The sequence below is a fragment of the Hemiscyllium ocellatum genome, chromosome 7 (genome assembly GCF_020745735.1).
Source record: "Hemiscyllium ocellatum isolate sHemOce1 chromosome 7, sHemOce1.pat.X.cur, whole genome shotgun sequence".
NCBI lineage: Eukaryota > Metazoa > Chordata > Chondrichthyes > Orectolobiformes > Hemiscylliidae > Hemiscyllium > Hemiscyllium ocellatum.
The window spans coordinates 98,452,659-98,467,148 of NC_083407.1; the positions used below are offsets into that span (position 1 = coordinate 98,452,659).

Below are 14,490 nucleotides of genomic sequence, written 5' to 3' on the forward strand. Positions count from 1 at the left end.
TTGCAAGAAATGAGTTCATGATCCCTCATGTCGAAATGAATTGTTAGATTAAACATTCGCCTGTTCGGACACAAGGGTCAAAAAATTAAACATAATATCATAATATCTGTATACACTAATAAGGATATTTTTAAATGTTGGATTTCAGTGCTTAAACATCACCATTGTTTAGTTTTTGAAGTTCTCCATACAGGTTTTACAACAATCCAGACTGGTTTAGAATATGAAAGATAGCATTATTGGTTATCTATTAAATTCCACGGTCTGCTGTGGTCATCCCTTCAATTAAGCAGACAATTACAAGTCAATTAATTGGGCAAAATTAAGATAATTCATTTTACACAATGCACTGCTAGCTGACGGTCTGGGTGCTAACCTGTAACCAACAAGAGGGTGAAGGAATCCATCATACAAATAGATGGTGTGCTTTCACAGACAACACCAAGTATACTGGTCTCGTAGACCAATCCAAGGGTGGGCTGCGAGTTAAGATACATAGGAGTCTTCCCGAACAGTTGTCCTTTAAAGGCCTGGTTACCTTTCTCTTTCTCATGAGATTATCAAGGTGCTGGGGTAAGGAGGAAATGCTTAACCAATATGTTCTAGTTATCATTGGCAAGCAGGAAGGGTCAATAGAGCTTAATGATCTTAATCTGCCCATTAATTAATTGTGATAAAATATTAGCTACCCCTGAATATTAGAAAGCTTTAGTGGAATTTTGCTGAAAATGTGTTGCTGGTTAAAGCACAGCAGGTGAGGTAGCATCCAAGGAATAGGAAATTCAACGTTTCGGGCATAAGCCCTTCTTCAGGAATTTTCCCAAACAAGTGTAAAGCTAATGCTAGCCAGATCAAACTGTAGTGTCCAACGATTTTCACTGATCAGTACCTCATTTTACAGAATTTATGATCGACACCTGATACTCCACTTAACGCTATCCTGTTTCAGTAATCATTTAACTTACCCCTATTTAAATCCAAAAGACAACAAAGGAAAATAATCAGAAAAAGGACCTACAGTTTAACAACATGGCCTGCATATTTTTGTACATCTCAACGTGCCTGGATGCTTTAGTTGCTGTAAGGTTAAAGGAAGGCCTTAGATGTCTAAGCGCAAAGAAGCTGCCTTAAATTCTCACTTGTGAACAAATACCTGGGCAGCCATGGTGACAGTGATCGACTGCTGGCCTCCAAGTGTCAGATTTTAGACCAGTCACATAAATGCTATGGCTAGTCAAAGGTTGGTACTGGAACGCATATCTCACCTTCTAAAGCCAACTACAAGGCACAAGTCAGGAGTGGGATGGAATTACTCTCCAAGTGCCTGGGAGAGTACAGCTCCAGTAACACTTGAGGAGATCAAGATCATCAGGAACAAAGCAAAGCATTTTACTGGCACACCATCCAGCAACTTTAAAATTCACTCTTTTGCTTCTTCACCATCTATAAATTTCACTGAAGTAACCCACCAATGTTTCATTTACTATATCTTTGAAATCAGAAACCTCTATCACACAGAAGTCAAAAGCAGATGGATGGAAATACTATCATAATCAAATTCCACTCTACGTCATGGACCATACTGATTTATCTATCACATAAATGTGTTCCTTCATTGCCATAGGATAAAATGTCTAGAACTACTCCCGCCTACTAATCACCACACACGAATAACACAAAACTGCACCTTACTATTCCCCTCTCTAGGGCAATTATGGATGGGCAATAACTGATGTCTTGGTAACTCCCCATCCCATGAATGAACAGAACAAAACTTAAACATAACATACCTTGTGGGAGGTTTTTCAAAATCAACATCAAGAAACTTCTCATATGTTGCAACAAAATTTTCTAGCCACAGCTTAAGGTAGTCTGGGTCCTTCTGTAAATAGAAAATATATACAAGCAAAGCATGAGTCAAATTTTATTTTTGTTCAAACAAATACAGCATAATTAAAATTCACAAATTAATAAAGTGCCTCAAATGTCAGATCTGGACCCAGGGATACACTTCCAAAGTTTTGTTTTCCTGCAAAGCCACTTGAGCCCATCGCAGAATTGACACATACAATTTCTTTGCATTATTTTAGCCTCTCTATTCACTGAGAATCTGCTCACACAAATTCAAGCTCTAGGAAATGTTATGTGCTGCTTGGAGTCCAGCTTCAGACTGATGACCACACTCATCTGTGTTATGGGGCTACTCAGCAAGTAATAACTGCACATCTCTGTTACAAGTGGGAAGAATGGGAATGCACCCAGACTCTTGCTGCACTTGTCGCATTAAAGGAACAAAACTCTTATTGTTTATTACAATATAATTATAATATAATTAATTGTTAATCAATATTATTAATAGTATCACAATAATAAAATTATTATCAAAAGACAGACAGCTGTTGCATAATTTTCCTTTTTTCAAAGAGCTCCTAAGTCAGGTGCCCAATAACATTTAGCTTCATTTTGATTTCCATCCTTTTTCACCTACTGGCCAAATCAGAAATGCTGACTGTCAAAGAGAATAAATCTAGAATGGAGAGGAAATTGCAAACTGTAATTCAATCTTAATAAACTGAACAAACAAAAATTCAACAAAATAATCATTTCATACTGAACCACCTCATTGTGTCATGATTTATTTCATATCCTATGCTAAACATTACCTGGCAGTAACTTAAACGTTGCTCGTTAAACTCTCTCACACAAACTATCCTTCCATCTATACAGAATCCTAGAGAACAGAAGGAGACTATGCAATCCGTTGTGCATGTGAAAGCCCTTGAAAGAGCTTTCCAATTAGTCTCACTCCCTTGCGCTTTCCCAACAAATCTGTAAATGTTTTCTTTCAAGCTGAGGTTACCATGAAGAATTCTCCTTCACAACCTCTCCCCGTACCTGAGGCATGGTGACTCTCAGGTTAAACCACCATTAGTTGTCTCTCTTTACTTAGAGAGCAGCTATATGCTCTGGTAAGACTGTGGCAACTTTTCTTTTACCTAGTTGATAACATTCTCACCTCTGAATCACAAGGTTTTAGATACCAGCCCCACTCCAGGGATCGAGTGCAAAAATCAAAGCTGACATTCCAGTACAGGGTTGAGGGAATGCAGCAAGGATAGGCGTACAATCTTTCAGATAAGTTGTTGAACCAAGCTTTATTTTTGGATGTGTATAAAATATTCTAAGGCACTATTTTGAGGCAGTGCAAGGGACCTATCCCTGGTGTCCCAACCAATATTTGGCCCTCAATCAAAGTCAAGTAAAACAGAATGTCTGGTCACCGTCACAAACATACAAACAAGGAACAAGGTAGGCCACTTGGCTCGTTGAGTCTGCTCTGCCATTCAACTGATTTGATTTTAACCTCAACTCAACATTCTTGCATACCATAATAACCTTGCATCACCTTGGTCATCAGGATCTATTTAACTCAGCCTTAAAAATATTTAAAGATCCTGCATCAAATGACTTTTGAGGAAGGGGATTCCAAAGGCTCTCAGAGAAAAAAGTCTTTCCTCATCTTGTTTTTAAATGGGCACCCCTTCACTTTTAAATGATGACTTCTAGTTCTAGAATCTCCCACAAAAGGAAATGTGCTTTCAACATCCACCCTGCCAAGTTTCCTCAGGATCTGAGATGGTGTTTCTGGGAGCTTGCAGTGCAGAAATTGTCTGCTGCACTTCCTACAAAAGTAACGATAGTTTAAACAGTACATAATCGCATGTAAAGTGCATGTATATTGCATACTATGGTGTAATACAAATCCCATGAAGGAGATGTAAACCAAGATAACCAAGTTTACTGAATAACCTCCAAATAAAGGAACTCCTCAAAGATTCTGTTCAAATTTTGTTTCTCTCTCCCCAGATGCTGCAAAAATGCAGAGTTTCTTTAGCGTTGTATTTGTTTCAGTTTCCACTTTTTATTGCTGTTCCTTTCACAAAAATTGGAAAAAACACAAATAAAACTCTGACTTAATAGCCAAATGATACTTCAAGTAAAACGGTAAATAGCTGATAGACCAAAGATATATTTTAAGCAACCACAAACACCAACCATCACTCCCTATACAAATAGCACACTAGTTAGCTACAGAATCCCACAATACGCGTTCTTTATTCATGCAGGTAGGTCAGAGGTTCTACCTGACAAGAGCTATCACTATAAGCTTCATGTGTACAAATGTCATCAGTAAAGTTCAAGTACACTTCTATAAATCCTCTATCGCTCAATTCACAACAGTTCTGATACCAGCAATTCTTTGATACTTTTCAGCTCAGCTAACCAATAACATTCCTGTTTATGATTTGGCTCTTCTGTGAAAACACCCAGCGGCATCTCCTTTTCTTACCAAACAAGAAACTTTATGATGCCCTGAAAGTGAGATTTGCTTCTTCACCTCACAAGAATTCTCTGGCTCCTCTTTCTGTCTTCGTTTGCTTTCCGTTTGTATCTGTATCTACATGCTTAACTCCTTTACCCTGTGGATCCTCTGCAAATAGCTTTGTGTTGTCAGCAAAAAAAGGCTTCTTTCTTAACTTCCTTCCGGGTCAAGAGTTGCTAGATTCAGTATTTTTTTACTATCCAAGAAAATACCAATTGATTCTTTGTAATTACACACATTGTCAAAACTAATTACACAGATTCCACAAATCATTTAAATAAATTGCAGTTTCCTTACTGTATTGCTTCTAGGCCAAATGTCATTATGGTAATGGCAATAAAAAGTGTTGTATAAATGCAAGTATTTCTTCCTGTTTGCTCACTGGAACCACATATTAGATAAACATAGAAAGTCAGCTGTTTTGATGTTTCTGATACTTCAGGAACACAAAACTCTTAATGAATACCTTTAAGGACGCTGATACATTATGAACCAACCTGGAAAGCAATGGATATAGATTATCCTCAAGTAAGTTCCAATACAAAGCAACCAGAGAATGTCAAACACATTGTTCAATTGATAAACAAGTGAAGTAGGCACTTGGCAGAGCACATAGATCTACCACACCTATTAACTAATGTTTAGTTACCTTTGAAAAAATTCAGGATCTAGATCACTGCAAAAAATAATCAGCTTTTAGATTAGATTAAATGACTTACAGTGTGGAAACAGGCCCTTCGGCCCAACAAGCACAACCGAAGCACAACCCACCCATACCCCTACATTTACCCCTTATCTAACATTACGGGCAATTTAGCATGGTCAATTCACCTGACCTGCACATCTTTGGACTGTGGGAGGAAACCCACACAGACACAGGGAGAATGTGCAAATTCCACACAGTCAGTCGCCTGAGTCGGGAATTGAACCTGGGTCTCTGGCGAATGGAATCTTGGCATTTACTGCAAGAGGACTGGATTATAAAACTTAAGAAATGTCAGAACTACATAAGGTGCTGATGAGATCACACCTGGAGCGTTGTACCCAGTTTTGGTCTCCTTACTTGAGCAACAAATGTGGTGGCACTGGAGGCAGTATATAGGAGGGTCACCAGATTGATTTCAGGAATGAAAGGGCTGTCGTACGAGGAACGGTTGAATAGCTTGGGCTTAGACTCGGTGGAGTTCAGAAGAATGAATGGGGGATCAGTGAAGTATTTAAAATGCTAAAGGGGATCGATAAGGTGGACATTGAACAGATTTCCCCTTGTGGAACAGTCTTGAACAAGAGGTCGTAGACATATATTGAGAGGAGGTAGATTCAAAACTGAGATGAAGAGAAACTACTTCTCTTAGAGGGTTGTGAATTTGTGAAACTCACTGTCCACGAGAGCACTGGAGGCATAGGAAGAAATAGATATGATTTTGATTAAGGGCTATGGGGATCAGGCAAGAAAACAGAGTTGAGACCAGGATAAGATCAGTCATGATCATGTTAAATGACAGATTGGGCTCAAAGGGCTGAATTGCCTACTCCCGCTCCTAATTCCTATGTTCCTATGGGACTCTCCTGCTCTACAAGTAGTACCACAGGATCTCCTGTACCTATCAAAGAAGCTGTTGGGATCTCGGTTTAATCTCACATTCATTTTACTTTGGAACAAAGCACCAGGGACATCAGTCCCTGGATAAAACTTACAACATTTCAATCAACAAATAACTGTCAACTGGCAACTAACTGAAAGCTGTAACAAAACTTTTCATGAAGCCATCAAAAGCACTAACCATACTGGTGGAAAAATGAAGACTTGATCTATTTATTATCTATATCTAAACTATAAATCCAAAGGTCAAAAGCACAATACCGTTTTACAATGTTTGCTCTTAGACATACAATTTGATTTTGAACATTAAGTTTACTTGAATTTGCTTTCAGATCAATGTGCAATCATTTCACTAGCTTTTACTGTTGACAAATGTGCTAATAAAATCAATGTTACATTAATTACTCATGACATTTATGTACCTTTGGGTTCAATGCACAAACTTCATTACTCCCCTCTCCAGTGCACAGCTTCCAACAGATGGGCTCTAACCACATTAGCCTGTAATTGGTAGACAAGTGGTCGAAGCAAAAATAGAACTAAATCACTTATTTGTTGCTCCATCAGGAATCTAGTTAACCGCTGCATAACCCCTTGTAATCATACCACAAACCACTGAAAAATCTAATGATGGGAAACAGGCCAATTTAGGTGTCAATTTAAATCTAAGCAATACCATTAGCTCTACCCTTATATTTGACATCGGTCAACCAAATTATAATTGTTTTTAATAATTCATGGGACCTGGGCATTGTGGGCTGGTCATCATTTTTGTCCATCCCTAGTTGCCCTTGAGAAGCAATGGTGAGCTGTCTTCTCGAACTACTACAGTCCATGTGCTCCAAGTAGACCCACAATGCCTTTAGAGAATTCCGAGCCAGTGACACTGAAAGAATGCTGATAGATTTCTGAGTCAAGATGGTGACTGGCTTGGAGGGGAATGAGCAGGTTGTGGTGTTCCCATCTATCTGTTGCCCTTTAACTTCTAGACTGAAGTGGTCAGGGGTTTGGAAGTTTCTGCCTAAGGATCTTTGGTGATTTTCTCAGCGCATCTTGTAGATAGCAACACTGCTGGTACTGACTGCCTGTGGAGGGGGGAGTGGATGTTTGTGGATATGGTACTAATGAAACATACAGCTTTGTCCTGAATGTTGTCAAGCTTCCAGTGTTGTTGTAGCTGCACTCATCCATGCAAGTGGGGAGTATTCCATCACATTCCTGACTTATGCCTTGCAGATGGTGAAAACGCTTTGGGGAGTCAGGAGGGGAGTTACTCACTGTAGTTTTCCTAGCTGCTGACCTGCTCTTTTAGCTACCTGTTTATGTAACAAGTCAGCTGAGATTCCGGTCAATGGTAACTCCCAGAATGTTAATACTGGGGATTCAGTGATAGTACCTCCATTGAATGTCAAGGGACAGTGGCTAGATTGTCTCTTATTGGAGATGGTTATTGCCTGGCATTTGAGAGTGGCAAATGTTACTGGCTATTGATGCAGCTTTGAAGTTTCATCTAGTTATGGACCCAGAGAGGTCACTGTTAATAACATTTGAGTAATTCTGTTTTTTTTCTCACTTTTCAATATACAGTAATATCGGTGGTGCGAAGTAATACATGTTTTCTGAATGTAGGTAAGGTTATATTTATTTACTACGTGGTCATAGTGGACCTCCTCCTTGAATCATTGTAGTCCAGTTGATAATAATGCTTTCACAATAGTATTTGGCATGTAGTTCTACTGTTGGGTGTAAATTATCCAGGTTATCATTCTTTCAGCAATTTATTTAAAAATCTCACAGACAAGCAAATATTGAAATAATTATTTAATTTTATTGCATGGAAGACTCAAGTCAGTAAATAAGGCCTCACAACTCCAGGTAGCTATTAGGAGAAGGTGAGGACTGCAGATGCTGGAGCTCAGAGTTGAAAAGTGTGGCACTGGAAAAGCACAGCGGGTCAAGCATCATTTGAGGAGGAGAATCAACGTTTCGGGCATAAGCCCTTCGACAGGAATTCCTAATGCTGCCTGACCTGCTGTCCTTTTCCAGTGCCATACTTTTTGACTCAACTTAGCTATTACTCAATTAATGGTGGAATTTTGTTCCAATTCTCACCAACAGGTCTGTCTCTGGATGTCCAGGCTTTCATCCTTGTGCTGTTTTGTTCTCCAGAATTCTGCTACTAAAGAATCTTGAAGTTGAATTCATAGGAGTTTCTGCCTTGTACAATTTCTGATGTGACATCACTGATGATCCTTCAAATCAGTTCATCCAAATACTGAGTATGGTTCTGGGGTCATGGTCATCAAATATGTTGCTTGCCTTTTTATCCTGTTCCTTATTACATTCCTTGATAACTATATTTGAAACACTACTTTACCACAATTACGCCCTTTAGCTCAGGACATTCCTCTGCCCATTGGTCACAAGGCAGCAGGCTGCCAAGCAGTTGTTACCTTCTTCCTCCAAGGAAACAACTTGTTTGTGTTGTTTTGACTCCTCCTTCCAGGGATATTTAATTGGCATGTTGCTTTTAATTCCTTTATACCAGTTTTTCCTTTGCCCTTTCATCTCAGGAAACAGTTTATTCCAGAAAGTGTTACAGCTGATTCTTTCAATCCCTGAACAGTTATTAAAGTTTGAAGTTTACAGTATCACAATAGTAACTCAGCAACGTTGATGAATCAACAATGCGAGACAAAACCAAGATGGTCATTCCCGAAGAAGGGCTTACGCCCAAAATTTCAATTCTCCCGCTCCTCGGATGTTGCCTGACCTGCTGTGCTTTTTCCAGCAACACACACTCAATTCTGATCTCCAGTACCTGCAGTCCTCACTTTCTCCAAAGCCAAGATGGTGTAAGATTTGGAAATGAAGATATCCACATGTCAATGCTCTTACTCCATTGGCAGTAGAAGTTACATGGAGGGGAGGTGATGTCAAAATTGAATGAATCATTGTGGTGCTTTCTGTGGATAGCATCTAGTATAGTCAAGTGTAGGACAGAGTGGATACTGACTCCATTGGCATGAATATCAAACAAGAAACATTCTCCATTCATCATCTACTAAGTGGTCACCACTTCCATCACACATCTATGTTGTCAGTGTGGCCGCACTTTGAAGAATCAGAATGTGCTTTTTGTCTGAAGATAACCAGCAGCTGGCCACAGCACTAAATGCAGCATGTCTAGTTTATTCTGCTTAAAGATGAGCATTATGATAACTGAGAACAATTAATGCTGCTACCTTTGAATAAGGGAGATGCTTGGGTTTTCTCTTGTTCATTACAGTTGTGTTGTCTATCAGTCTGTATTTAGGTAATTTCCAAAGCCATTTGTAGGCCAGCATGAGCGTCGTCCTTAAGAAAAGGGTCTGAATCGAGTTGAACATGCTGAAATCATCAGTGAACAGATCCACCCTGACTTTATAATAGGGGGTAGGCCATGGATGAGATAGTCTCATATGCATGGGCAAAGAGTATTTACCCAACATCCTCTTGCAGCTATGCCTCTTTTAAACAGTTACATAGTTATGCAAATTGTAACTCAATATCAAACAGTAATTTGCATCTACCAAGTTGAGGAACCATGGCTGGAATCTCTGTTATTGTCTTCCTTCACAAGTCTGGGACGTATGACATTAGATTCAAAGGGGACTAGTTTGAAACTGGTACCTGCTCAATGTAGTTTGAATTAACAGCACTAAATACTTGCTTTAGCTATTAATATGGGCAAAGGGATGGAATAGGCTTTGGCTCTTGTGACACAATACCAGTGTCCCTCTGAGCCAGGAAGCCCAGTTTCAAGAAATGCTCCAGAAGTGTGTAATTACATCTCCAAACACGTGGATTCGAACTTTTTTAACTTGCAGAGATTTACCAACAAGTGTGAACCATCCCTTAAATGAGTATTTTACTTTGCAATTTTAAAACCATTCATTGATTTAGTTAGTGCGAAAGCAATTTTACTAATTCACTGACTGATTGGCCCTTTGTGCTTCTTCTGAATTCATTTTATTTTCACCATAACTTATGTTAATTCTCATGTATATCCTGAGCAGCCATTAACACTCACAGGAGGGTCCTTGATCTGACTGGGTTTATGATGGGAAAAATAAAAATTTAAGAGTTAAAATAATTTGCTTGCCCCAGGAGAGAGAGAGATGGGAAATGGTGTACATTGATTTGAAGTTACTGTCACCAACTCCTTTGATGTTAGTCTAATTGTTTCCGCTGGCAGAATTGTTTCACTGTTTAAGGAAGCCAACCAGGTAGGAAGCCAATCAAGTCTGCGCTGGATCTTTAAGCATTTCAACTTAGTGCCAATCTCCTGCCTTCTCCCTATAATCCTTGACACTAATTATTAAAATAAAAATAATGCTCTTTTGAATACCTCAATTGAACCTGCTCCCAACCACAACTCTAGGCAGTGTACCGCATTTCCTAACTAGGTAAAGGTAAATTTGCCAGAGTCCCAGCGAATACAGGACTATTGAGAGAGATGACCGGTAGTGAATTTAACCACACCTTAGGTGAGGGATAAGGTTCTGAAGGTGGACCTCCATGGTGACCTCAGCCAATGTGAGAATTGAATTCATGCTGCTGGGCTCAGGCTGCATCAAAACCGAGGCACACAGTCAACTCCAGTAGCCAACCCTCTCCCATAACCTTACTACTCTGTGTGAAAAAGATTTCTCTCACTTTGCATTGGTTTTTTTCACAAACACTTTAAAAGGATGCCCTCTGATCCTCCTTATCTGTCCTTTCCAAACACCTCATGAGTTTGAAAATTTCTCTCAAATATTCTTTTAGCCTTCTCTCAAAAAAAAACAATGTCCAGTTCTCCAATCTTCCTTTATAACCAGTGTTTCAGCCCTGGAAGCATTTCTCCAATGTATTCACATTTATCCTATAGTGCATTACCCAGAACTTTACGTAATACGTTGGCTAATATCTAACCAGAGTCTCAGAAAAGTTCATCACAACTGCCCTGCTCTTGTACTCTTATTACTGAAGCTGAGTTTTTTTTTTAAAAAGAGCTCTGTCTACCTATCTTGCCACATTTTGTGACTTACCCACATATATATTCAGATTTCTCTGCTCCTGCACACCCTTTAGAATGGTACCCTTTGTTGTATTTTTAATCTTTTACCAGTTGTGGGAAGGATAGCATTCTGAAAGCCAGTTGCTGAATGCATAGCCTGCCTGTGTAATTGGAACAGCGTGGGACATTGCAGGAATGGAACGTAGGAATTGGACACCATTCCAGGAACTCCAAGCTCCCAGAGGAAAGCATTCCAAAAATAAACAGTACCTTCTTGTCCTGTCAAACTAGAATCACTAAAGTTTAGCTTTAAATTATCCCAGTTGATCTTGGCAGAGGCAGCAATCAAGGCAGAGGGTTTATTGAGAGCAAAATCTCATTAAATGTAATTTCACTGCAGGGGTTGTAAAAACCTCAGCACCATGTCCTATTCACCTTCAGTTATGCAAGCCTGTATGCTGCGAGTGAAGGGAATTCAAGACGAAATAAGTCAGTTTATCTAAAACAAAAATGGACGGTTTCACAAGATGTTGGGCTGCAGAACTAATATCTTTTTTGTTAAATTCTTAATTATTTCTTTTTAAAAGTCTGCTCCATCTGCAAAATGGTTACAAGTGTTTGCAATGAAAGTAATCATTACTTCAAATACAGCCCACAGCAGAGTATAATTGCAATAGTTTTAAGAGGCAATAAAAGATTGTAGGAGGAGAAAAGTCAGTCGCTCAGTTGCAAGGCACAACAGAAATGAGCAAGTTTAAAACCAACGCTGAGTAATTAAACTCACGTATGCTGCCACAACCTGTTTCGGTAGTCTATTTTACTCAAATTACACTGTACTACTTCCACAAAATCTTCTGTAACCTAAATACTGCAAAAGAACAGTTTTAAAAAAAGCATTGTGCAATGAACAAATGCTTTTTCAGTGTAATTCAATTGATTATAATGTAGTATTGCAACTCCTGTCTTGTGGCTTCCTGCTTTGCAACTCAAATAGTAGCCTTATAAACTCTGCAAATTGCTGTTTTTAGATGACTGAAACCTGACAAAAGACAAAATAGACTAAACAATTAAAAATGCAGTATAAGATCTACTTTGGGAAATCACAAGTTAAATAAGCTCGGTGGAGAAAGAAAATTGAAACTATGCTGCATTGCATGAATACTAACACTCCATTCAATTGTTATTTAAATCCAGCAATATGGCCTATTTTGAACTAGCCACATTACAAAGTGATGAAATAACTCGACAAAAATATAAAGGTATTTAATTGTATTGGCTGCATTTTTCCCACTTTCCTCCTAGAGTTGTAACTTTCTAAAACTAACCAAAGGCAGTAAAAAGTAAACTTCTTCACAACATAGAAGGAATGTCCTAATTCAGTCTCTATGCACTGTTGCATAGACAGATCAAATAATTCACCTCTACACATACTTTCACACTGACATCAGGGAAGCTGGTTGTGATCCTCAAGCAAAAACAAGTGATTGCTGTTTTCATGCTGATTTTCTGCTGCAGCCAATGGATAATAATAATGCACTTGGTGTTGTTTGTAATGGTCTCTCAGAATCCGGATAAAGTCAGAATGTGAATGCTACCTGCTTTACTGTGATTGCGTTACAGCTACAAAGCAAATCAAGCGACAAGCTGTGGCTGCTAACACTTTGGCCTCTTAGTTGTGGGGGATCTTGATCCATTCAAGAGACTCCAGCACAGAATCCAACATGACACTCCACTGTAGCAATGAAAGAATGTTGAAGCACTATTGGAGGTGAAACATTTCCAATGATAATTAAAACAAACCTCTTATCAGTGGATATAACAGACTTTGAAAAGCAGGAAGGCAAATTCTTACTGGTATCATTACTCCAAAAACATTGCTAAACCAGCACATTGCTGCATGTGCACAAACTCACAGAATGGCCTCCCGTTGTGCTGTAACCGTTCAGCCAATTCTATCTAACTTAGGTTTCTGAAAAAGCAATTCACCAGTGCCTTCTTCAGTGGCCTACCTTTTCCCCATTGCCCTGCGCTGTCTTCCTTTTCATATACTGACCCAATTTCCCTTTGAATACTGCAATAGAACCTACTTCCATCACACACTCAGGCACAGCATTCCAGAACCTAACCACTCCTTGCACAAAAAAGTGTTCCTCCGTGTCACTGCAACATGTTTTGCTAATTATCTCAAACCTGGTGTTCTCCTCAATTCTTTCACCAGCGAATACAATTTCCCCCCCTAGTACATACTCATTCTAGACCAGTCACGATTGTGAATACCACCATCAAATCTCATGTCAACTTTTTCCACTCCAAGGCAAACCATTTCACTTTCTCCAACATATCTATGTAACTTAAAGTCCCTGTTCCATGAAACCATTCTTGCCAATTATTTCTGCACACTCTATAATTCATTCACATCCTAACTGCTACTTTCGCTACATCAGAATTATGACTACACTTCAAAAGGTACTTCACTTCCTGAGGTCATTAAAGGCACTAGCTAAATTCAAGTCTGCCTGCATTCGAATAATCATTCTGGTTAAACAGAACTGTTGCATCGCTCCATCTTCAAAGGCTCAAGAGCGAACACTTAAAAAAAGTTTGCTCATTGATGCAATTTCTACTCTGTGCTAAAATGTCTAATGCCCACTTTGAAGTTCCTCAAACAGCATGACATCACCAACAAACATAAAACAGAACTCATCTAGTTTTGTTCCGGCAAATGTCTCTCGAAATCAGAAACAATATACAATTTCCTCTTCACATTCACGTTCAGGATGTGATCAGTATTTATTGTCCATCCCTAGTTCAACAATTTGGATGTGGAACTGCAGTCATATACAGACCAGCAACACATTTTCAGCTCTGATATCCAGCATCTGCAGACCTCACTTTTTAGTCATATACAGACCCATGCCAATTTTGAATTACGGATTTCCTTCCCTAAAAAACTTTAAATTCCATTCAGGTCTTCTTGTAAAGAAACATCCAACTCTGCTTGCACTGAAACCAGCTTATTTATTATACCTTTTTCAAAACTTGAACTTTCAAATATTATGGTGGGATTTGGACTCATTGTCTGGATCATTAATACTGGACGCAATAACTAGTCCAGCACAAGATTTTAAACATTTTCATACTTTGAATAAATAATGGGGGCTGCATGGTGGCTCAGTGGTTAGCACTGCTGCCTCACAGCACCAGGGTCCCAGGTTCAATTCCAGCCTCTGTCTGTACATTCTCCCCATGTCTGCATGGGTTTCCTCTGGGTGCTCCGGTTTCCTCCCATAGTCCAAAGTTGTGCAGGTCAGGTGAATTATCATACTAAATTGCCCATTGTATTAGGTGCATTAGTCAGAAAGAAATGGGTCTGGGTGGGTTACTCTTCGGAGGTTCGGTGTGGACTGGTTGGGCCGAAGGGCCTGTTTCCACACTGTAGGGAATCTAATCTTAAAATAAAAA

General features: G+C 39.2%; 1 protein-coding gene across 2 annotated transcripts in view; it reads right to left on the reverse strand.

The window, feature by feature from the left end:
* nbeal1 (neurobeachin-like 1) overlaps positions 1-14,490 on the reverse strand; it is a 232,050-nt gene that overhangs the window by 145,963 nt on the left and 71,597 nt on the right. For both annotated transcript variants that reach the window (XM_060827558.1, XM_060827557.1), the window contains exon 2: positions 1,791-1,882. In XM_060827558.1, the coding sequence (XP_060683541.1) occupies positions 1,791-1,882 (92 nt within the window). The remainder of the gene's footprint in view (positions 1-1,790; positions 1,883-14,490) is intronic.